General features: G+C 43.5%; 1 protein-coding gene across 2 annotated transcripts in view; it reads left to right on the top strand.

Moving 5' to 3' along the window:
- Positions 1-4,382: 4,382 nt before the first annotated feature.
- Positions 4,383-23,576, top strand: part of emilin1a (elastin microfibril interfacer 1a) — a 62,216-nt gene continuing 43,022 nt past the window's right edge. For both annotated transcript variants that reach the window (XM_079571801.1, XM_079571800.1), the window contains exon 1: positions 4,383-4,701. In XM_079571801.1, coding sequence (XP_079427927.1) covers positions 4,583-4,701 — 119 coding nt within the window. In that variant the 5' untranslated portion in view covers positions 4,383-4,582. The remainder of the gene's footprint in view (positions 4,702-23,576) is intronic.

Here is a 23,576-nt window from a genome sequence, read left to right as displayed (position 1 = left end):
TCCATCCATCCATCCATCAATATATTCATCCATCTATCCATCATCCATCATCCATCCATCCATCATCCATCCATCCATTCATCCATCCATCCATCCATCCATCCATCCATCCATCCATCCATCCATCCATCCATCCATCCATCCATCCATCCATCCATTCATCCATATATCCATCCATCCATCCATCCATTTTCTTCCACTTTATCCAGGGCCGGGTCGTGGAGGCAGCAGTCTGAGCAGAGATGCCCAGGCTTCCCGATCTACGCAGACCTCCTCCAAGTGACACCAGGCCACAGAGACGTAGTCACTCCACCGTGTCCTGGGTCTTCCACGAGGCCTCCTCCCAATAGGACATGCCTGGAACACTTCCCAAGGGAGGAGACCAGGAGGCATCCGGAACTGAGCTCCTCACCTGATCTCGAAGGGTGCGCCCAGCCACCCTGCGAAAGAAGCTCATTTCGGCCGCTTGTATCCGCGATCTTGTCCTTTCGGTCATTACCCAGATCTCATGACCATAGGTGAGGGCGGGAACGTAGATCGATCGGTAAATCGAGAGCTTTGCCCCGACTCAGCTCCCTCTTCACCACGACAGACCGATACAGCGATACAGTCCGTCTATCGATCTCACCCTCCATCCGTCCCTCACTCGTGAACAAGACCCCGAGATACTAGAACTCCTCCACTTGTGGCAAGGAAAAATAGAACGCTGATGTATTTAATTTTTATGGTTACTAATTATTCCTCTCTGTGTCCTTTTTAGAAATACAATATATCACAAATCTTATTAAGAAATTGCAATGACAATCACTATTAACGATTTTCAGTCATTCGGAATCTCCTTAAACAGGAAGAGAAACGTTGAGTTCTTATGTTTTGTTTCAAGAAGCGAAACTGTAGAATCCACCTCCTGGGAGTGAAACATTGGCTTCTTGTTTAAAGGTAATAACGTAAATTCCAGTTGCTCCAGAACATAAATTGCAAACATATTATTTTCCAGAATATTTTTGGGGGTGAACTTGGTCGAGGTGAGATGGAGATTTCAGCACATGGGACCGTTTAAAAATGACCTGATGGAGTTGTAGCTGACGTTGTGCCATAATGTTCCCACATGAGAGAGGCTAGACGGGCATTATATGGGAATCCATGCTGAGAAAATGGAGAGGAGACACTTGGTGCAGTGAAAGCAACATGAGTAAGAAGGTCTTGTAAAAAGACTTCACATTTGACAAACCCCTTAACATTACGTATCCTCAGTATTGTCAATGTCTGATTTCCTTGGTAGATAAAACTTTTTCAGAACTTCAGAACATCTTCCACGTTGTCAATCTGACTAATACAGTCAAATGTAACAGAAGGTGTACTTACTGTGCAGGGTGTCCCAGACCTTTCATGAAATGGTCTATACAGAAGTAATCCTCTCTGAGTTGTTAACCGCTGTTTTCTGCTGCCAGTTCCACCCCGAGTAGATTTTCCAGGCAACGCTTTTAATGCAGATAAACACCTGGTTTACAGATGGCCTGGCACTCACACTTCTAAAACAGTCCACTTTCCACAGCCTAAAGTCCCGATCTCACCGGCCTGGAGACTTGTTGGAGACTAGTTGGAGACTGGAGCCACCGCTGATCACGGAGAAGTCTCTGAGACGTCCCCTGGAGACCGGCATTAGTCTCGGTGAAAACAGGTTCGATTCCAGCTGCCTTGAAAAGGTCTTCATGTGGTCTTCGCATGGTCCCCGAGAGGTCTAGCAGTTGTGTCGCCAATACTATTCATGATCCTCAACCTGTCAGATGTTTCTGTAACATCTCCACAATGTCTCTGGGATCTGTCGGTTACCAAGGAGAGCTCAGAGACTCCACATGGCTCTCTGAGATCTCTTCACATGGTTGGGGACAACAAATTGTGTTCGCAATGTTGCCACAGCAGCTTGAGACCATGTAGACTTCTCGTAGGGCTTTTCCACCAAGGTGCTGGTTCTGGGCTGGTTCAGAGCTGGTTCTGGTGCCGGGTTGGTTCCATACTGACTTGGTTTTCCACCAAAATGAGAGCTGTGCCTATTGTCATGGCAACGCTTTGGGAAGTCAACATCAAAAATGGGTAGTAGCATCTTCCTGCAGCCACTTCTGGTTATACAATACAGAAAAATAAGTGTAGGTTTCAGTCACAGCAGCCGTGAACATTTTGATTTCTTCTTTCTAACTCTTGTTTTAGCTAAAGGGCATAAAGCAAAGCAACAGTTTCCTCCACAGAGACTGTTTTGGCTTCTCCAGGAAGTTCTAAGCACAAACGAACTAATATTGATTGTTTGTTGGAGGAGAGAGCCACGCCCCCAGCCGCTGACATCACTGGTGCTCGTTTCTTGGTCAAGCTTTTAATTGGTTCCCAACCGGCACCAGATTTTGGAACCAAGAGCCAGCGTTTTTTTCAGTGGAAAACGAAAGAACCGGTTCTGAAACTGGAACTGGCCCAGAACCGGCACCGGCACCAGCCTGGTGGAAAAGGGCTATCGGAGACCATGCAGAGACCATGTGGAGACTCCACTGAGATCGAACCTCTTCGTTTTCACCAAGACTACCTGGAGACTCGCCTCACTGCCAGTCTCTAACTAGTCTCCAGGCCGGTGAGATAAGCCCTTTGAATGCAATCAGCCCGAGTTGCAGAGATGGCCTTTTACAGAGCCCATCATGCAGCGACTTTAGGCCTTAGGCGAGGTTCACTTGCACAATGCCAGATACATTTCTATCAAGCTGCATCAACATTGCAGTCCAGCAGCTCAGGTACGTTACTTGGCTCTGCGCTCACTTTGCATTCCTACTCTTTATCTCTTGTGGTTTATTTTTCCTGTATCCTCTTTCCCCCTGAATAGAATCCACACTTTTGGCAGAGCGAGTATTTTGATATGGCCTCCACAAACATCCTCTATGTCAAAATCCAGGCAGCGAACTTGCATTTTGTGCATAGTTTTTTTTTTTTGCTTCATTATGAAAACCAGGGGCTGGACTGGGACTGAAAAAGGGCCCTGGACTCGGACCGGCCTGGCCCAAATGAGCGTAAATGCAGCACTTCCACAAAGACATATGTGAAGCTCTTACCTCCCGTCTGAACCGAGTGCATTTCCTCCAGTTCGGTTTTACCCAAATCTATAAGCTTCTGCCTCATTTGAAAGCTAAGACCACCAAAAGTGATTGTACCCTTTTGTTACATTGTTGCAGCATGTTTTCGTTGTGTTTTCGTCAGTTTTTCGTCAGTTTTTTCATTGCTTATTTTGTTGCTTTGTTGTCATGTTTCGTCATGTCTTTGTCACTTTTTTGTCACTTTTTTGTTGCTTTTCTGGCTCACTCGTTGCTATTTTGATGCTTTGCTTTTAAACTCTTAGATTTGGGTAAAGCTCGGTTAAGGCGGGGGTTGAAGAGGTTAAGGAGAAAATTTAGACTGGTGGCCCAAGAGCCAGTGGCCCTTCTGTGATCTTCCAGAATCAGGGGCCAGAATGTCCATTCTGGAAGAGCACAGAAGGGCCACTGGCTCTAGGGCCACCGGTCTGGCCCCTCACTTTACCTTACCCAAGCTTTACCCAAATCTAAAAGCTTAAAAGAAAAGCATCCAAAAACAAAAATGTGCTGGAAAAGCGACAAAAAAAGTGACAAAAACACAACAAAACGTGACAAAAACGTGACGACAAAGCGATGAAAAAAACGATGAAAAAACAACAATAACATGAAAGAAAAACCCCCGAAAAACAAGAGACGAAAACACAACAAAAAAGTGACGAAAAAGCAAAAAAACATGACAAAAATGCACCGACAACGTGACAAAAAGTTACCATCACTTTTCTAGATTTGAGCTTTCAAATGAGGGGTTACAGTGTCGCTCTCCAGTCAAGAAGCTTTTAGATTTGGGTAAAGCCGAACTGGAGAAAATGCTCTCGGTTAAGGCGGGGGGTAAGAGGTTAACATATGTATTTGTGGAAGTGTCACATTTACGCTGATTTGGGCCAGGCTGACCAGAGTCCAGGGCTGGTTTTCAGTCCCAGTCCAGCCCCTGATGAAAACTGTCACATTTCATCTTTTCCACTCTCCTTGTTTCACATATTTCTCACACGGAACTCCCCGCTTTTACTGCCCCTTCACTTTTATCCACTCTGGACTCTGCCATTCCCAAAAATGACTCTGGCAGTTCAACAATAGCGTACAGTGCCAACCATCTTTCATTTGAATGGGGCTGAAATTAGCTGTGACGCACACACACACACACACTCTCTCACGCACACTTTACGCACAGAGAAGAGGAGGGGAGGGGGCGCGCGCGGGGGCCCCGTTTTGGGCACGGGCTTCTCCTCACTCTGTCAGAAAACTTTCCTGCTCGCGCTCCACTCCAGCAGCAACCCTCGCGGCGCGCACACCAGCCTGCCATCGCTTCCTCCGCACTTTTACGCGTGACATGCTCTGGACTGGAAGCAACCGGGAGCTCGTGCCATGGTCTACATCAAGTCTGTAGCTTCTCTGGAGTAAACTTGCTTTGGGAGCGCGGTTGTTTTTTGGACCGAGTGATGTGTTAATTTAACAAGGGGGAGCTTTTTTACGCGAGGATGGAGGCGCTGCGTTACCTGCTGGCTCTCACGCTCGCGCGGCACTGCTGCGCTCTGGGCTACGCGGACACCGGGGTTCAGAGCTATCAGACGGGACAGCGCGCGTCGAGCCGCCACAGGTAACCACTCACTCACTCACCCACGCATATACGCACGAGGACTGCGCGCACGATCCCATAGAGCGCACGTGCGGCTTGTTTACGCAGCGGTGTTTGAAGTTTGAACTGTTATATGGCGTGGTAAAAGTACACGAAACGGGGGTGAACGCGGCTTTAACTCAGCTGACCCCTGCTTGTCAAAAGAGGGTCCGCTGGTGCATCTGCGGGTCATTGCTGAGAAATGTCAAGCAGCGAATGGTTCCACACATCAGCAGACCAGCATAAATTGTCAGAGTCGTCATGTAAATGTCCCACAAGTCATTGCATGGTGTTCAATTATGAGTGACACCTGTGCTTTTCAAGATGTGGTGCAGGTCTGTGCTCTACCTCTGCACTTTTAGTCTAGTCTAGTCAAAGTTAGAGTCAGTTCTTCATGTCCAGGGGCTGGACTGGGACTGAAAAACAGCCCCGGACTCTGACCAGCCTGGCCCAAATTAGCGTAATTGTGACACTTCCACAAATACATATTTTAACCTCTTACCACCCGCCTACACCAAATGCATTCTGTCCTCATTTGAAAGCTAAGACCCACAAAACTGACCCTTTTCCTCGCTTTGTTGCTGTGTTGTGTCACCTTTTGTATTTTTTTCTTTTTTTTTTCTCCCATTTTTCTCCCATTTTGGTTGAGCTTTTTGTCACTTTTTTGTTGAATTTTTGTCACTTTTGTTGAGTTTTTGTCACATTTTGTTGAATTTTTGTCACTTTTTGGTTGAATTTTTGTCACTTTTTGGTGCTTTTTTCCCAAGAATCTTTTTGCCCGCCTTAACAATACCGAGTGCATTTTCCCCAGTTCGACTTTTTATTTATTTTATTTTTTGGATTGGAATTATCAGCAAAAAGAACTGGAAAGGTGGTCATAGAAACAGAAGCAAAATCATTCATATAAATAATAAATAATAATGGTCCCAAAAGTGAACCTTGTGGCGCACCATACTCCATGGAATTCCCTTTAGATTCACGTTTTTCATACTGGGCTTTACCCAAATCGAAAAGCTTCTCGACTGGAGAGCAAAGGAAAGCCAAGACCTACAAAGTGATGGTAACTTTTTGTCACGTCATTTTTGTCTTTTTTTTTTTTTTTTCATAATTTTTTCTAGCATTTGTTTGTGTTTTTTTTCACGTTTTGGTAGTTTTTTCATCACATTTTTCGTCACTTTTTGTTGTTTTTCCAGCACATTTTTGTTTTGTTTTCATCCTCTTTTTCTCGCTATTTTTTATGCTTTTCTTTTCAGCTTTTAGATTTGGGTAAAGCTCAGCTGAGGCGGGACCGGTGGCCCTAGAGCCGGTGGCCCTTCTGTGCTCTTCCAGAACGGACACGTGGCCAGTCCGCCCCTGGTTCTTCACATCAGTTCATTCATGTTTTCATCATGATTTAACCTCGACCTGTTTCAGATCTGATTGTCGTTCACCGGATCATCTTAAAACTTCCCGCCTTCAACCGAGCCCATTCTCTCCAGTTCAGCTTTACCCAAATGTAAACGTTTCTGGAGTTTACAGCCTTTAGAACTGATCGCAACTTTTTTAATGTGCTTTTTTTGTAGTTTTTATCATGTTTTGATCACTTTTTCATCACATTTTGTCGCACTTTCGTGGCTTTCTTCATAACTCTTTAGTCGCACTTTTTCGCTGTTTAGATTTGGGTATTGCCAATTAAGTCAGGCCACTTTGTTCTTCATTCTAGAGGCGGTTAAGACTCTTTTGTGGCTTGTTTTGTCCTTTAACTATAATTCACTTTGTGGGAAAACGACTAAGAGACAGACGTTGGTGTGAATGTACAGCCTCTCACTCTGGCCTCTGGGTCTCTGCTGCTCACTGACTGATCTCCATGGAGAAGGATGTGGTGTTTACGTTCACTCCTGCGCCTCGCTGTTGTTCTACAGGGGATAATGTGCAATAGCCGATGTCAGTTCATAAATGGCCTCGGCATTTTCAGCAACAAACTTTCACCAAACACAAAAATCCTGCCTGTTCAATGACATATCGGTGTTTCCCGAACTCAGATGACACGCTTGTCTCAATCTATTTTGTAAAGTTCTGCTTCAAACCTGGCCTGCTGAGTACTGATTGTGTTTAACCTCTTAACTCCCGCCTGAACCGAGAGCGTTTTCTCCAGTTCAGCTTTAGCCAAATATTGTAGGCCAGTGTAACGCCTCATTTGAAAGCTAAGATCTACAAAACTCATCTAACTGGTTCTTTTTCCTCACGGTATTCAACTCATTTTGTAACTTTTTTTTTTTTTTTTTTTTATCAATTTTTTGTCTTTTTTTGGGTCATTTTTGGTCACATTTTTTGTAATTTTTGTCACATTTTTTGTCATTTTTTTGACATTTTTTTGTAATTTTTGGGAGGTTTTTTTTGTAATTTTTTGTCACATTTTTGTCACATTTTTTGTCATTTTTTGTCACATTTTTTGTCATTTTTTGTCACATTTTTGTCACATTTTTTGTCATTTTTTGTCACATTTTTTGTCATTTTTTGTCACATTTTTTGTCATTTTTTTGTAAGTTTTGTTTTTGTTGTTATTTTTTGTCACATTTTTGTCATTTTTCCGTCACTTTTTTGTCAAAGTTTTCTCACTTTTTTGTCACATCTTCATCATTGTTTTCGTCTCAGTTCTGTCGCTATTTTCAAAGCTTTTTTTCATCCTTGATGTTGTTCCCAGATGAAAAGCGCACCTGAACGTGAGAAATACGGTATCTTGCCCAAAGGGTTTGTTGGTGATCACTCTCCAAGGTCACCCCGCTCTAGGTCTAGCCCCCTGACTGGTCTAGGGATCCAGGAAGCACATGTTGGACTCTCTTTTCTCGAAGACCTCAAAACACTTTGCTGCACCTGCTGATATCAAGAGGAGGTGCTTTGAACCTCTTCACCCCGCCTTAAATCGAGCCCATTTTCTCCAGTTCAGCTTCACCCAAATCTAAAAGCTTCTTGACTGGAGCTTACAGCCTGTATGCCTCGTTTGAAAGCAAAGACCTACAGAACTGACCTACGATTTTTCATTGCGCTATTGCCACTTTTTGTCATTTTTTGTAATGCTTTTTTTGTCCGTTTTTTGTTGCTTTTTCATCACTTTTTTGGTGGCCGTTTTGTTGCTTTTTCCTAACTTTTTATCTTCTGTTTTGCTGTGATTCTGCCACTTTTTTGTTGCTTTTTTGTCGCCTGTTTTGCTGCATTTTTGTCCCTTTTTTACCTTTTGTTGTTGCCTGTTTTGTAGCCTTTTTGTCGCCCGTTTAAGAGCATTTTCATCCCTTTTTTCCACCTGTTTTCCTGCATATTATGTTTCTTTTTTCATCACTTTTTGTTGCCTTTTCTGCCTCATTTTCGTCTTGTTTTTGTCGCTGTATTGACACTTTTTTCAAGAAGCTTTTAGATTTTGGGTAAAGTTGAACTGGAGAAAATGTACTTGGTTTAAGGCGGGGGGGGGGGGGGGGGGGGGGGGGGGGGGGGGTGCTCAAACTGCCTCCACTACAGATCAACTCTTAAAGGGAGACACTACAGGCAAAAGTCATTTTTTTTCAGTTTTCAGGTTTTGGGCCATTTGGTCTCTGAACATATAAGCTTTCACCCGGAAACAGAAAATATACCGAATCTTCACAAAAACATGTTTAAATATTGCGCTGATTCAATGTTCCCCCATAGACTTATATGGGAGAATGTATTTTCAAGGGCCTTTTTCTCAAAACACATTTTTCTGTCATTGTGGCGACACTATGTCCACGTCAGTCGGACCTAAAGACTTCAAATTTTCCAGCCTTGGACTGAACAATATTTGGAAGATTTTTTCAGAGGGATTTTTTATTATTTAATCCCTTAAGCCTCATTTATTGAGTTTTGAATGTCAAAAAATAATACATTTTTACACTAAAAAACAGCTTATTTTAAAACTAAACAAGAAATCCAAAACCCCCTGTAAAAAAGTCTTGGCAGCTCATTCATCAATAAAATGAAACCATACATTTGAATGTAGCTCTATCCATTATTCAGATTTTGTCGCCGAAAAGACTAGAAATTTGGGGCATTTTTAGGCACAAAACACCTTGTTCTTATATGAAAAGATAAAATGACAGAAAACTTGCCATGTATTTTTTTCTCACATTTATGCCAGTGATCGACAGCAACAGTTTCAAATTGATATCTGTAAATATACATTTTTTTCCCTATTCACCTGCAGTGTCTCGCCTTAAAAGTAGTTCACACTCTTTGGCGGTGGAAGATGACTCCAGGAATTGTATGTTTTATTCTAAGCCATGCTATCTGTCCAAAAAAAAATCTCCAATGTCCAATTGTTTTGAAATAGTCTGAGTACAGTAAAAATAGAAGCCGTTTAAATATATGAAACAGATGCTGCTCGGCGTGAATCACTGACTTATCATTTTGTGTGTAGCGGTAATAGATGCTAACAGCGGCTAATGTTCTGTAGAAGTCGACAGAGTGCAGGAAATGATGCGTTCTTGTGAATAACCGGTGAGTGTGGGATGACTCAGGGGCCCCGGTTCTAGAGAGAAGGCTTTTGGGGGATTACACATATTTACTGTTTTAGGGCCCCGACTGAAGAGCGCTGTGGCGGCTATAGCGGCTCCCCCATCTGCTTTTAAGTAACCTACAAACCCATCACTGGAAAACACGCCATGTGCAATAAGTTTGTTCAATATCACGAGACCCGAAAGACCTGGGATATTTCACGGTAGGAGTTCAGTTTGGCACTTGAAACAATACAAAAAAAGCAACTCTCCGACCATACGATTCAATACGGGGAGAATGCGATGTTTCCTGGTGAGGATTAATTGAAGGAAAATATATTATGACCATTGTGCAGCATAGTCCCTTTCAACTTCGTGACTAAGCCAGGAAGTCGTTCAGATCAGAGAAGCCGCTCGTGAACCGAAAGCACAACGGCTAATATTGAGTTTGAACCGCCACATGTATGTTTTCATTGTGGTTCTGTTGCCCCTCACTGTGTTATTAGCGTGTAATTGAGTTGCAGCCTCGGGGCCCACTTTAGAAGAACCCCCAACCACCGCGCACACAGGCTCTCAACGCAAATCCACCACACAACAGTGAACAGAAAGTACTCGCGGTTCAAACTATATCGCACAGAGCTGTATGTTTTTGAAATAGGCTTTAGTTATCGAAAACTTACAGACAAAGTAGGAACATGTTTTTAGTTAGCAGTTTCAAAGCTCCTTTCTCTAACTGTTCTTCCTGTAGAGTAGTGGTAAATTAATTAAAGCAGAACTGTAACTTATACCCCTAGAGGCCATAAGCGTCACTGCAGGTGTCGTAGCATGTTGCTAATCAAATACTATGCTGACAGAAAAGACAAAGGGAGAGAGGGATGTTGCCAAAACTCATTGACACAATAGAGATTTTTTTTTTTTACTCCAACTTGGCTGTAAACATTTATATCATTTATATTGTTTATATCAGGGGTGTCCAAACTTTTTTCATGGGGGGCCACATATTGGAGCGTACACGGGGTAAAGGGCCATGGGTCGGTGGTTATTTCTGCAAAACCTTTGAGTAGCAGAGGTTTAAATTGTGCCTCATGCCTTTATTTATGCTTAAAACCTAAACGCCAGCTCTGTCTCACAATAAAATGCTAGTTGTTAGGTTAGAATTGTGTAGAATTATTACATATTAAATAAAAAGGACCATCTCTAATAATGTGAACCGATTCAGCAAGCAGCCCGAGGGTCACCAAAAATTGGTCTGAGGGCCACATTTGGCCCGCGGGCCGCACTTTGGACACCCCTGGTTTATATCATGCACATTCTGCAAAAACGGCAAATGTAAACAACTGTATATAAGACAAACTAAACTCTCCCCTCCTCGTTATATATTTTATTATAGTTTTTTTTGTTTTCTCATTTTAGTACGTTTGTCTGTTTGTCTCTTTTACATTTGTGTGTATGTTTTTGTATATTTACGGTATATGGTTTATATTTCTTTTGAAAAAAAATTAAACATAAGGTAATAAATAAATAAAAACTTGGCCGTAAACAATGCTAAAGTTAGCTTTGTCCATTAGCCTGTTAGCTTCTTCTGCATGAGTCAATTAGTGTGTATTGACCCTCCGACCCAGAGGCAGGGAAGTTGCAATTGTGGTTTTCTGGCCAGACACACCAGGGGGAGATGAAAGACCCCCCAATCATCTCATCAACACTTGTATTACCCCCAGAGGGACGACGAAAGGGATTTATTAAGGTAAACAAGTTACTTTGTTACCTCAATGCAACAAAAACAAAGACCAAATATAAAGCTGTGGTCACAGTATGCACTTATTGTCATCTTTATAGAGATGTGGGGCCAGGGACGGGAGAGAGTTCAGCTACCTGACAGCTTGGTGAGTTAAACTGCCCTGTGGTCGGGTGGACTTGACCTATAGACTCTCTTCCTGAAGGCAGTGCACTGAAGCGACTGACGAGTGTGTCGGGAAAGTTCTTTGCATTTACTCCCTGATTATGAAACACTTTTTTTTCCAATCTGAAAGATGTAAAAGACATACATTTCAAGCAATTCATGAAAGATCGGAATATGTGCTGAAGGTTTTGGGTGAGCAAGAAAGAAATACTGTAACTTCCTTTGCCGCTGTCTGATAACGCAGCTCGAGAAAATTGCTACAAGAGCTTTCAGTTTTCAGGCCATTGGAAACATTAAAAGCTCCAAAACAGTGAATCTTAATCATTGCATGTTTATACCTAACCTTTGTAGTTGTGTGGAATGGAACAGGTGCAAACTAATGATAATTGAAGCTAAAGTTGCAAACAAACATTTGATCCTCGACCTTTAAATGCTTACTAATGAAAAGCTGCCATTGCCCCAGACGCAGCTTATCTCCTGGTATGTATGAACGTGCGCGGCTGCATGTGTTTAGCCTCTTTTGCAAGTGGAAGTCATAGGCACATGTACATTGGGAAAAGCTGGCGGAGAGCGGACCTGAAGCCACTGCAACATGCTCTTCCATCATCGTTCCTCCCACATCACAGCCCTGTCTGCTGCTGCCGGGCGGGACAGGGCCGAGATATATGAATGGATCAGTCCGCGAGGCAGACAGTTGGCTACTGTGAGGAGAAACGTGTGGGAGTCGGTGTGTGGAGGGGAGGATGAGGGATGGACCGGAGGAAATTTGAAAGTGCAAACAGCAGAAGTCAGGGAGAGCTGGAAGTGTTTGAGTAAGATTAGATTGAGCACGGCCGATGCTCAGGTTGTGACCGAGGCATTTCACACAATCATCGGGGTTGGAGCTTTTCCAGTCGGTCACATTTGTTTTATGATTTGTATGGAGTATTCACACTCTTCAGTAATTCATTTTCTCGTAGGAGAGGTGTGGTTTACGATTGTCCATAGTCGTCTATTGGGCGCTACCAGGGGCGGACTGGGACTGAAAAACGGCCCTGGACTCTGACCAGCCTGGCCCAAATTAGCGTAAATGTGACACTTACCACCCGCCCAAACCAAATGCATTCTGTCCTCTTTGGCCATTATATAGGCCTGTGTAACACCTCATTTGAAAGCTAAGACCCACAAAACTGATCTTTTCCCTCCGCATTGTTGCTGTGTTGTGTCATCTTTTGTATGTTTTTTTTTTCCACATTTTTGTTGAGTTTTTGTGACATTTTTGTTGAGTTTTTGTCACATTTTTTTGTTTTGTTTTTGTCACATTTTTGTTGAATTTTTGTCACATTCTTGTTGCGTTTACATTCTTGTTTTGTGGCTGTTTTGGTGCTTTTTTCCCCAAGAAGCTTTTTGATTAGGGTAAAGCCAAATTGGAGAAAATGGGATCCGTTCAGGTGGGAGTTGAGAGGTTAACCGAGAGCATTTTCTCCAGTTCGGCTTTACCCAAATCTAAAAGCTTCTCGACTGGAGAGCAACAATGTAACGTCTCATTTGAAAGCTAAGACCTAAGAGTGATTGTAACTTTTTGTCAAGTCGCCACAATTTTTAGCCTCTTTTTTTTTTTTTTTTCATTACTTTTTTGTGGCTTTTTGTTGTGTTTTTGTCACGTTTTTTCTATCATTTTTTGTTACGTTTTTGTGGCCTTTTCGTTGCTTTGTTGTCGTGTTTTTGTCGACTTTTCATCACATTTTTCATCGCTTTTTGTGTTGCTTTTCCGGCATATTTTTGTTTTCTTTTCATCCTCTTTTTGTCGCTAATTTGATGCTTTTCTTTTTAGCTTTTAGATTTGGGTAAAGCTCGGTTAAGGCGGGACTGGTGGCCCTAGAGCCAGTGGCCCCTCTGTGCTCTTCCAGAATGGACATATGGCCAGTCCGCCCCTGGGCGCTACAAATGTCTATCATATGTGTCTGCATGGAGCCACAGCCAATCAGATCACGTATGACGAACCCGCCGTAAACCTTCGAGCTAAACTGCTTAGAACACGGTCTAAAGCTTGATCGAAAGATGGCGTCGCGTCTGCTGCTGTCATGTTGGATCCGTAAATAATCTTTTTCTGTTATTATTCATAAACAAACTACAAGCTTCTGTATGTCGAATAGTGCGTCATTGTCTTGCCGTCCCTCCTCGTTCTGTGATTGGTTCCCAAATCAATGCAAAGATTTCAGCCACGGTCCCCAGGCTGCTGTGCAGTTCCAAATGACTCGAGCGCACACATGGGTATTCCCGGGTGTATCTTTTACACCAGGGGTCCTCAGACTTTTTTCTCTGGGGGCCACATTATTGTTCCTGACTGTGATGGGGGGCCAGACCGGGTTGGCTATAACATAGAATTGTATGACTCAGACCAAAATGCCTCAGTGTGAAGTAGAGACGACTCGCCTGCACAGTCACGACTACATCCACAAGATCAACACTTGATTCAGGCTCATATTTGTTTCAATGTAGTGGTTTGCAAAAATAAAACATCTTATGTAATGTGACCAAAGTAGTAACTTCTTACACTTGTATTGTGCTTTACAAGCCTGTGTCACAAGTTTCTCAAAGTACTGTCGTCATTATTCATTCTCTCCACACTCTGTGGTTAAGCTTCATTTACCACGTGGCTATAATGTGTTTATATTCTGATCTCTTATGTAAGTGCCCTCTGCTGGACACCTGTGGAATTATTTTTTATTTATTATTTATTTATTAATTGCCCCCTAGTGGCTGGAATGAGTAAACTGGTTATTTAGTTAAAATATCCTAACTCCGCACAGGAATGGGCTGAGACTTACTTTTTTTTTTGACATGCTCTACAAGTCGGGGGCCGGATTAAATCACCCAGCGGGCCGGTTTTGGCCCGCGGGCCATAGTTTGAGGACCCCTGATTTACACCATTCAAACATAGGTATAAGGGGAAAGTGTCTTGCTCAAGGATACAACGGGGGCCTGGATCAAACCACTAACCTTAGGGTCTTTCCTGCTTTAGTTCAAACCAATGTGTTCTAAACTCTAGCCTGCATCATGCACTTCCTCTTAATCTCTCTTCTTACTTCACTTAAAGGGACCATACAGAGTTTAAAAATGTTAAAATTATGTATGTTCCTCCCCCTGTTCACCACAACTGCCTCTAAAACCCTGCACTGTCACTCAAAAAGGTGTTGATTCGGGTCTGAAGTGCCGTCATGCACGAGCTTCATATAGAAGCTGCAGTTACACATAAGACCTGAGGTGGCAGTAGTGAGTATAAAATCACCAACTTGCATCTAGCCCCTTTAAGTTTGTGCTGTATCTTCTTTAAAGCGGTGTAAATATGATGCTACAGGCTTGGCATGGCAGATGAGATATTCGGTTCACCTCCCAAGGGAGACACGAATCACCCATCCTCATGTTTGCTCCCGTCACAAGCTGCTCAGCGCATGTATTTATTTTACGTGTGTGTTTCCAAGATTTTGAACGATAACCCAAAGCGTACATCAGAGAGGAGAGCATGCAAAACCAAAAAGCTGCCAACTTATACAGAAATTGTTCATTATTTACTCCATAAATGTTCACTTATCCCAGAGAAGATTATGATTAGACAACACTACAGCGATGAAATGCCTGACGCCTCTGTGGGCTCGGAAAGGAAGCACCGCCCTCTATCTAAACCAAGCTATTTTTAAATCCTCAGAAACATTTTGGCTCCTTTATGGCCCATTTTACAATCGTGCATAGCTCTGTCTCCAGGCCTCAGCTCCCGTCTGCCTCCCCTGAGCGTGTCCACTATCTCTTTAACACAGCAGCCTGCCCTAAAGCCAATATTTTGGACACTTAATCTAAAGGTCTTTACGTTATGTTGTTGAAACAGATAGCAGCTGGCTCTAATCCCCCTTCACGACAACAAACAAAGGCGACATGTGGATCTCTCGGATGCCCTGGCGGGTTTAGGGCAGTAAGCTGTGACTGACTCCACATGGCCGGACCCTCGCCTCCCAACACATACTTTTGGGGAAGAATGCGTCGGCCCGTAGCGGCGCAGTGCCCCCGTGACACCAGTTTGAACCCCATTGATCTGTTTTGACAGATGTGTGAAGTATTCCATAAGTGGTAAGGGCCGATCATCGTTGCTCGGGGCTTTTGGACGAGCTCCTTGACACGTCTCCTCCTGCTCCTCCAGCTGTGGACGGACAGAGGGAGAATCAGAAAGGAAGTGTTTGGAAACTGAAGCATCTGGGGTTGTCTCCGCACGGACAGTGAAGGGGAACGCCGGACCCGAAGATATTTGTATGCTTATCGGCTTTTTTTTAATGAGGTAAAAAGGGACTGCTCTTTTTATCAGGAGCGTGTCAGTTTGGGAGATTAGGGAGTAGTCGGGGATTTGCTTTATGTTTTCTTGTGTGGCAGAAGCATGTGGATTTTCCCATGGTTCGGTTACGCAAGTTTAAAACAGGGGAAGCATTTTATTGGGTGCATAAAAGTCACAACTGCTTCTGAATTCAAACATAATATTTCATCGTTATTCGTAGAGTCTCGAGAGTGAGCCATTTCTTCTGGAAGTTCAAGTCGCTTTGACAATGTAATATCTTATTGCCAAATGTCAAGCCGTTCAGTGAAAGATAAAAATCCAGCTAAAGGAAAATGTGTCATTTTTATAATGGATTCCTGTTGTAAACTTGGGAGCGGTCTCACAGTTTCATGAATCACGAGTGTCTCGGGTGATAGAGCAGTCTCCTCTGTTATAAATGCAGTGCAAGAACCTTCATTCGTGTGAATAAAGTGAGTTATTGGTGGTGGTCGAAGGGGTCCTGGCGGAGATTGTCTACCCCAAATCAACTACTCAAAACCATGACTGAGTTTAAAATGTTAGCTGAAATCGAAACAGAATTGTACTCATTTGTAAATGTGTAAATAGCACTGAGTTTGTGTAAATGATTTATATAGTGTACATAGGTAAGTTTTTAAAGAGGGGGTATTCTGCTTTTTTCAGTCACATAGCACCCGTCTATATCACACTACAATGATGACCAAACCTTCTGTTGGTCTGTAAATGCAGTAAATTAGAATAACCGCCTTGTATAAAATGTCTCTCTCAAAATGGCTGTAGTGAATGTCTTGAAATAGGCCTCTGTCTCTTTAAGAACCTCTTTCCGACACGCCCCCTCCACACGCTGTCTGTGGCATCAGTGGGGAGGGGGTTCTGCTGAGGAGCAGTGGTTGGTTACTCGGCTGGTGACGAAAGCTCGGAGGCGTCTCCAGGAGGTGGGGGCGTTCCTAGGAGGACTCAGGCAAACCTATCCCTAAAATGGCCGCCATCAGAGTTTTTACAGATTACTCAGAAATACGTGAATGTGCCAAGGCAACACTTCAGGCATGTTTTTAATGAGGGAATGACAGAATAACATGATGGAAAGCTTGAAAAAGTCCATTTTGCATAATAACATAACATGTGCGTTTGTTTTGGTCATGATTATGGCCGAGCGAGCGCCGATCCACGCCACAGCAGGACAGGCATAGGCTCTTTTCCTCGAGACATTGATTTGATCACGATAGGGTTACTGCAGTTTTTAGTTTGACCTGTGAGGACGATGCTCTCAGTGCTGCTTGTAATAAACCACGCCTCAGTCGAACTCCTCTCTTTTTATAAGCGAGGCCAACAGCAGCGCCATCGAGTTAGAGTTCGCTCTGTCCTTGCGCCAGCCACAAAATCTGGCCCATGGTCTTTTTACTGGTAACACATAGTCATCTGGATTTATAGCCTGACTTACACACTCTATGACCCACCGTATATTGTCCCGGTGTCATTGTTGCTTCGGCGCCTCCAGTCTCTGCTCTGTCTTTAAACACTTTTACACACTCCCTGACGTCTGCCCCAGGCCCGTCCCGCTCTGAACACTGTGTAAACCGCTGCCGATTGTTTTAGGCAGCCCGCAAAGATAAACACACGATTCTCGCATTTGCTTTGGCCGCACATCCCTCATACCTGCTGATTCAAAGAGGGGATGTGAGGAAGCTGGCCACGAGGGGTTGAAATGGGCAGGCAGACTTAACGAAGTTAGAGTTCTCACCAGACATTTATTGCTCACGCAAACAGAACTTCTGACACACAGATACAAAATGGCCCCCTAGTGACTACAGCAGTCAGCTTTTATACCTCCCCTTATGGGAAAGGACCTCCCACCGGTAGGTACCATTCCTAGTTTCTCCCCTTCCACATGGTTCAGCCTGAGGTTTTTAAAATGGCCGACAAAAAACACACCCCTTCCTTTCTCACCAGGTGGTACAGGTAAATGATATGATTATTAACATATACATGAATCAGAGGGTTATTGCTGGCTGGTGTATATTGCAAACGAAACAAAAAACAAAAAATAACAAACACACACAATGGGACAAACCCACTTTGTCACAGGGGACGTGTTCCTTCATAGTTAGTGAATACGAAATGAGCAGGTTTAGGACGCTTTGATACAGAATGTCGTTTAAATGAATGATTATTTGTACTTTCAATGTAGAAGGCAAAATGTTCGACTTAGTCAGCTTTGAAACAGAAAAACAATCCAGTTAAACCAGTGAGAAGCATCTAAAACAGAACTACAAAGGCGCACAACAAAACATATAGGACACTTCTTATTTTTGTTCGACTCATTTAAACAAATATAGGATTTACTTAATAGTTTTACAGATGAGGAAACACATCCACTTGTTCTAAGTACTCAAGGCCTTTGTCAGGGGCGGACTGGGACTGAAAAACGGCCCTGGACTCTGGACCAGCCCGACCCAGACTAGCGTAAATGCAACACTTCCACAAATACATATTTAACCCTTAAGTGCATTTTCTCCAGTTCGGCTTTACCCAAATCTAAAAGCTTCTTGACTGAAGAGCAACAGTGTAATGCCTGATTCGAAAGCTAAGACTTACAAAAGTGATTGAAACTTTTTGTCCCGTTGTCGCCACATTTTTGTAATGTTTTTGTTGCTTTTTTTTGTCGTGTATTCGTCACTTTTTTGTCGTGTATTCGTCACTTTTTTGTCGTGTATTCGTCACTTTTTTGTTGTGTATTCGTCACTTTTTTGTCATGTATTCGTCACGTTTTTGTCGTGTATTCGTCACTTTTTTGTCATGTATTCGTCACTTTTTTGTCATGTATTCGTCACTTTATTGTCGTGTATTTGTCACTTTTTTGTCGTGTATTCGTCACTTTTTTGCTGTGTATTTGTCACTTTTTTGTTGTGTATTCGTCACTTTTTTGTCCTGTATTCGTAACTTTTTTGTCCTGTATTCGTCACTATTTGTTTTGTATTCGTTACTTTTTTGTCATGTATTCGTCACTTTTTTGTCCTGTATTCGTCACTTTTTTGTCCTGTATTCGTCACTTTTTTGTAGTGTATTTGTCACTTTTTTGTCGTGTATTCGTCACTTTTTTGTCGTGTATTCGTCACTTTTTTGTCCTGTATTCGTCACTTTTTGTCGCGTATTCGTCACTTTTTTGTTGCTTTTTCGTCACTTTTTTGTCGTGTATTCGTCACTTTTTTGCTGTGTATTTGTTGTGTTTTCATCTCTTTTGTGTCACTTTCGTTTTGCGTTTTTGTGGCTTTTTTGTTGCTTTATTTCATTGCTTTCTTCCATTGCTTTGTTGTATTTTCGTCTCTTTTTTTTGTCATGTTTTTGTGGGTTTTTGTTGCTTTCCTGGCACATTTTTGTTCCGTTTTCACCCTCATTTTCGTCGCTATTTTGATTCTTTTCTTTTAAGCTTTTAGATTTAGGTAAAGCTCGGTTAAGGTGGGGGATAAGAGGAGAAAATGGAAAGGCCCAAGAGCCAGTGGCACCTTCTGTGCTGTTCCAGTCCGCCCCTGGCCTTTCTTGAGTGCTTGAGGCGAAACTATTTTGGTTCTTTTCATACGGATCGTTCTATTTTTGTCCTAAAATCCCACAGAATCGTTTTTCCTCTTGAACCCACTGATGTTCTCCCATATCTCGGTTTGCATTTGGGGACAGGGAACTTAAAACCCAAGACGTCTGGTCATGCATACCTGAAACTGTTGGCTTTTGTAGTTTTAACCTTTTATGGAAGTCGGTGTCCGGGTCGTAACAGTGCGGATTTATCGTTAAACTTTAATAGCGAGTCCAAAACAATACGACCTTCCCCTGTTTCTTCTTGAGAGTCGCCGTGCCAGTGTGGCGCTATTTTGAGCGGAGAGCCGATATTCTGTGAAATCATCCAAACAATTTATCTAAAGGAGGGTTTTTACGGTGCGGAGCTCTCTGGGAAGTGAGGCAATTAGTGCACAAAGGCTGGGGAGTGGAGTGGCTCTTCTTTCCCACATTAGCATTAGCATATTCAAGGGGATTTTGTTTACTACCCTAATTAGTAAGAAAACGCAAAAACCAGAGTAATGGAGTGGATCTGGGAGACGGTCCAAAGGCTCTCGGTCAACAAAAGGGTAAACCCGCAGCAGGTTTACCCGTCTGCATGAGAAAGTGGGCTTGTGTAGTGACTGCACAGTGTGTTTAGGAGTAAATTAAGTCCATGGAAACACAAGGCTCTGGAATAGCATCTGTTTGAAGATCACTGGTGGTTAAACAAAGACGACTCCAGTGTGACGTCATCTCAGTTTTCAAAGCTTCCACTACTTCGGATATACTTCTGGAGCAGCTTCTTTGAGCACGACCGGACTCGCACTCACACAAACATCCACACAGAGACGAATGTGGGTGAAGTGTCTCGCCAAAAGAACACGACAACAACAACAACAACAACATGCCTAAAGGTCAGCACACACTGCACCACTTTTATGCCCGATTTCGCTCTAATTCTCAGTCGTGCCGAGTCTAATTAAGTCGCGTCTAGTCGAAGGCAGTCACACAGAGTCGGGTCGTGTAGTGTGGGGGGGGTCACGACTGGACTGACGTTGGAATCGTGTAGTGTGGGTGGTAGAAAGACGCGACTAGATTCCAGTCGTAGGAAATCAAACATGTTTGATTTTTAAGCCCGATTTTGGACGCACGGGAGAAACGTGGGTGATTTTACCGACACAAATGTGAATGACTGAGTGATATAAAGACAGAAAAACACCGCCGCGCCTCCTTATTTCACTTCTGTGTTAAACCAGCGGCACAAACAACTCATTTCATGGCCACAGCCCCACACACGAAACAGCACAACTTTGTATCACCAAAAGTTCACGACAAACACCTTTTCCAGCTACATTTCAACCACGAGCAGAGTTTAGCGGCACTTACTGTGTTTGGAGACAAACTCTTTAGCTTCACCTCGCTGCTAATGGTGGCTAGCCTCTCTCCGCTGTCTCCTCCGTCTCCTCCGCTGTCTCCTCCATCCTGAGGTTGACGCCCGTCTCCTTTTCTTATTGAAATACGTCCCGCTTCTTCCTGTCGCCGACTTTTACCTCCATTTGACAGAACTATAGCCCAGTTGAAGCTTCGTAGTAGCAGTAAGCTAGCGCTGCGGTGTTGTGACATTGTTGACACCGTTGACCAATCGGGACACGCACGTTTTCCCGCGCTCACAAACACAGGCCTGTCTTTGCGGATTTGGGGTCAGTTTTGGAAGCTGTAGATGACAGACGCGCTGTGTTATACGATTTTCTTACGATTCTCAGTCGTTAAGTGTGAACCCCCAGACGTTCGAAAATCGCACTGAATCCAGTCGTGTAGTGTGGACCCCCAATTCTATATAAAATCGTTTACGACTAGAAAAGTTGTGTAGTGTGTGCTGCCCTTAAGCAGTTCCTCTAACACTGACTCCTGACTTTATTGCCCTAGAACCTTTCTCAGCTAATATAACTTTTTCCAGTTCTTGACAGATTATGACACACTTTTACATGGAGGAAAGCGGGAACTGGGTCAGACCGTGATAGCTCCTGGTTTGAGGCATGTACTCACTCACGTAATGGCGGTATATTCAATTTTAAGTCAACACTTGATTGCCATGACAACTCATTAGGGATTTGTGTGGCACAGTGCGATACATTATATAATCATCACACGTCCAAGAGCCGGTTCTGAGGCGTTTCAGAGGCGAACAACACTAGCGGACGTGCTTTGGTTTGGAACCTGGATGTTCTGGTTTTAAATCTCCTGAGCCGTTTGCCTCAAGGTAGGAGACAAAAAAAAGGTTGGTCATTTAAAATCAGTCCTCAAAGATTTCAGACCTTACGTCCCATGATTCTGAACCCTGAACGTGAAATCCTCCACCTCAACATCCCTTTTCCAGGGACACCCCACTTTTTCAGTTTCAGCCTTCGATGGGCTTTCTTTTGGATTGCAAAAGTTCCTCCATCTCAAGCCCGCTGCGATGTTAAAGCCGACAGACTTGCAAGTGTCCCAGCACTTATGAATTATTGAGCATCACCTCAATGGTTTGTTGAAACTTTCCCACTTGCATCACGACACAGAGACACTGGTGAGCTGTTCTGCTGCTGCTGTGGAGTCAGGGCGACAGGCAGGTGAGGAGGAGTGAGGAAATACAGTACTTCGGTTTCGTCGTATGACATTTTGTTTTCGAAGGCTTAATCTCATCAACAATGTTACAATAATACACAACAGTCTAAAGGTGTAAGCTTGCCAGTGAGAATCATGTAACCCAGATGCATAGGGCCCCCGCGGCTGCAAGGGCCCCGCATCTCAGTCAAACTACGGTGTTTTTTTCACTGATTAATCAACGCGTTGTTACGGGGACAGGCTCTCTGACAGCGCGCACTCACCCTCCGACTACTTTGCCACATATAACACCAAAACGGAGCAGTCTGCTGAAGTGAATGAGCAGGAGAAACTGACCGCCTTCCCCCTGTCACTCCCAACACGCGAGTGCTTCTCCGCTCGTGTCCCCGCTCGGCCGTTTGTCTCCTGGTGCTTCGCCTTATGCGGCTCCTCCGCGGCTGCATCATGTCACCCGTGTCCCGGGCGCTGCTCTCATGTTTTCTCTGCGCAGACTCGGGGCATCGGCCACACACTCATTTAAACTCTCTTCTTGTTGTGTCTTGCGGAGAATCAGGACAGTAGTTGATGGATAGACAAGAGTAAAGCCGTGGTCCGTGGCCTTTTTGTCTCAAAGAGGTTCAATCCACACGGTCCTCACGAGCACAGTAACTTACAGTAACTCTGGTTCTCTGAATGTGCACAGTCTATAACGAGTTGGGCGACTCACAGGCTAATTCTCAGTGGTCAGACTGAAATAACCGTCAGGTGCAGGTTTCAGTTAGTTTTAAATCAGCGGTTCCCAAACTGTGGGTCAGGGCCAGAGGTGAGAGAATGGGACCATTTGCCATTTTCCATTTTAAAAAGTGGGGGAAATAGACTATAGTCGTCCTAAATCCCAGTTGGACAATGGCTTTGTGATTAGTGGTTCTCACACGGAGGTGCAGGGCCTGAATTGAGGTAATTATTTTCCATTTCTGCCGTGAACTACTGCACCGTGGAACTGTTTTTGTCCTTAAATGGATTGATCTTCGTTGAATAACCATGGGACGCGTACTGTAGGGCCCCCATGTGGATTTTTGCTTAGGGCCCCAGAAGGGCCAGCACCGGCTCTGATGTAACCCCCTGGGCCATGTGACAGTTCTCCCATCAGTATTTATCATTCGAGGGCCCATGGTGGAAGGGAACGCCCGGGTGTTTCCGCTGTGAAGCTGTTGATGTTCAGCTCAGAGGCGTAGCAGCTGCCGGGCGGACCTTTTATTTGTTGTTTTATTACAGTCGGGAAGATCGTGCGATGGTGACTGTACAGAATAAAACTGGAGAGGAAGAGGAAGTAATGACACAAGTTTCCTGTTTGAGATACTGGTTGCATCTAGTTTTGCAACGTCAAATGCTATAATTACTGTGGCAAGAAACACTTCACTTTTAGGATTGTCACGCACTGAGGTTAGGAAATAAGAACTAAAGCCGTGGGAACCCAGGGTGCTGAGGGCGCTGCAGCACCCCCCTGGTGGATTGTTTGTGAACTGCAGGCGATATTAACCCCTTAACTCCCACCTGAACCGAGCACATTTTCTCCAGCTTTTACCCCCAGTCCGAAAGCTTCTGGGAAAAAGGTGGGAAAATGGCAACAAAACTGAGACGAAAACAAGGATGGAAATGTGAAAAAAGTGAGAAAACATTGACGAAAAAGTGACAAAAATGTACAAAAAAATGAGAAAAATTTGACGGAAAATTGAGAAAAAGTGACAAAAAATGTACAAAAAATGAGAAAAATGGACAAAAATTTGATAAAAAAGTGAGAAAAATTGGACGAAAAAGTGATAAGAATTTGACAAAAAAACTTGAATAATTTGACGAAAAAGTGACAAAAAAATTACAAAAAATTACAAAAATGGATAAAGATTTGACTAAAAAGTGAGAAAAAATGGACGAAAAAGTGATATGAATTTGACAATAAAATTTGAATAATTTGACGAAAAAGGGACAAAAAGTCACGAAAATTTGACAAAAAATTTACGAAAAAGTGACAAAAAATTCACGA

The sequence above is a fragment of the Gobius niger genome, assembly GCF_951799975.1.
Source record: "Gobius niger genome assembly, chromosome: 15".
In the NCBI taxonomy this organism is placed as follows: domain Eukaryota; kingdom Metazoa; phylum Chordata; class Actinopteri; order Gobiiformes; family Gobiidae; genus Gobius; species Gobius niger.
This window is presented reverse-complemented; position numbering and strand designations above follow the sequence as displayed.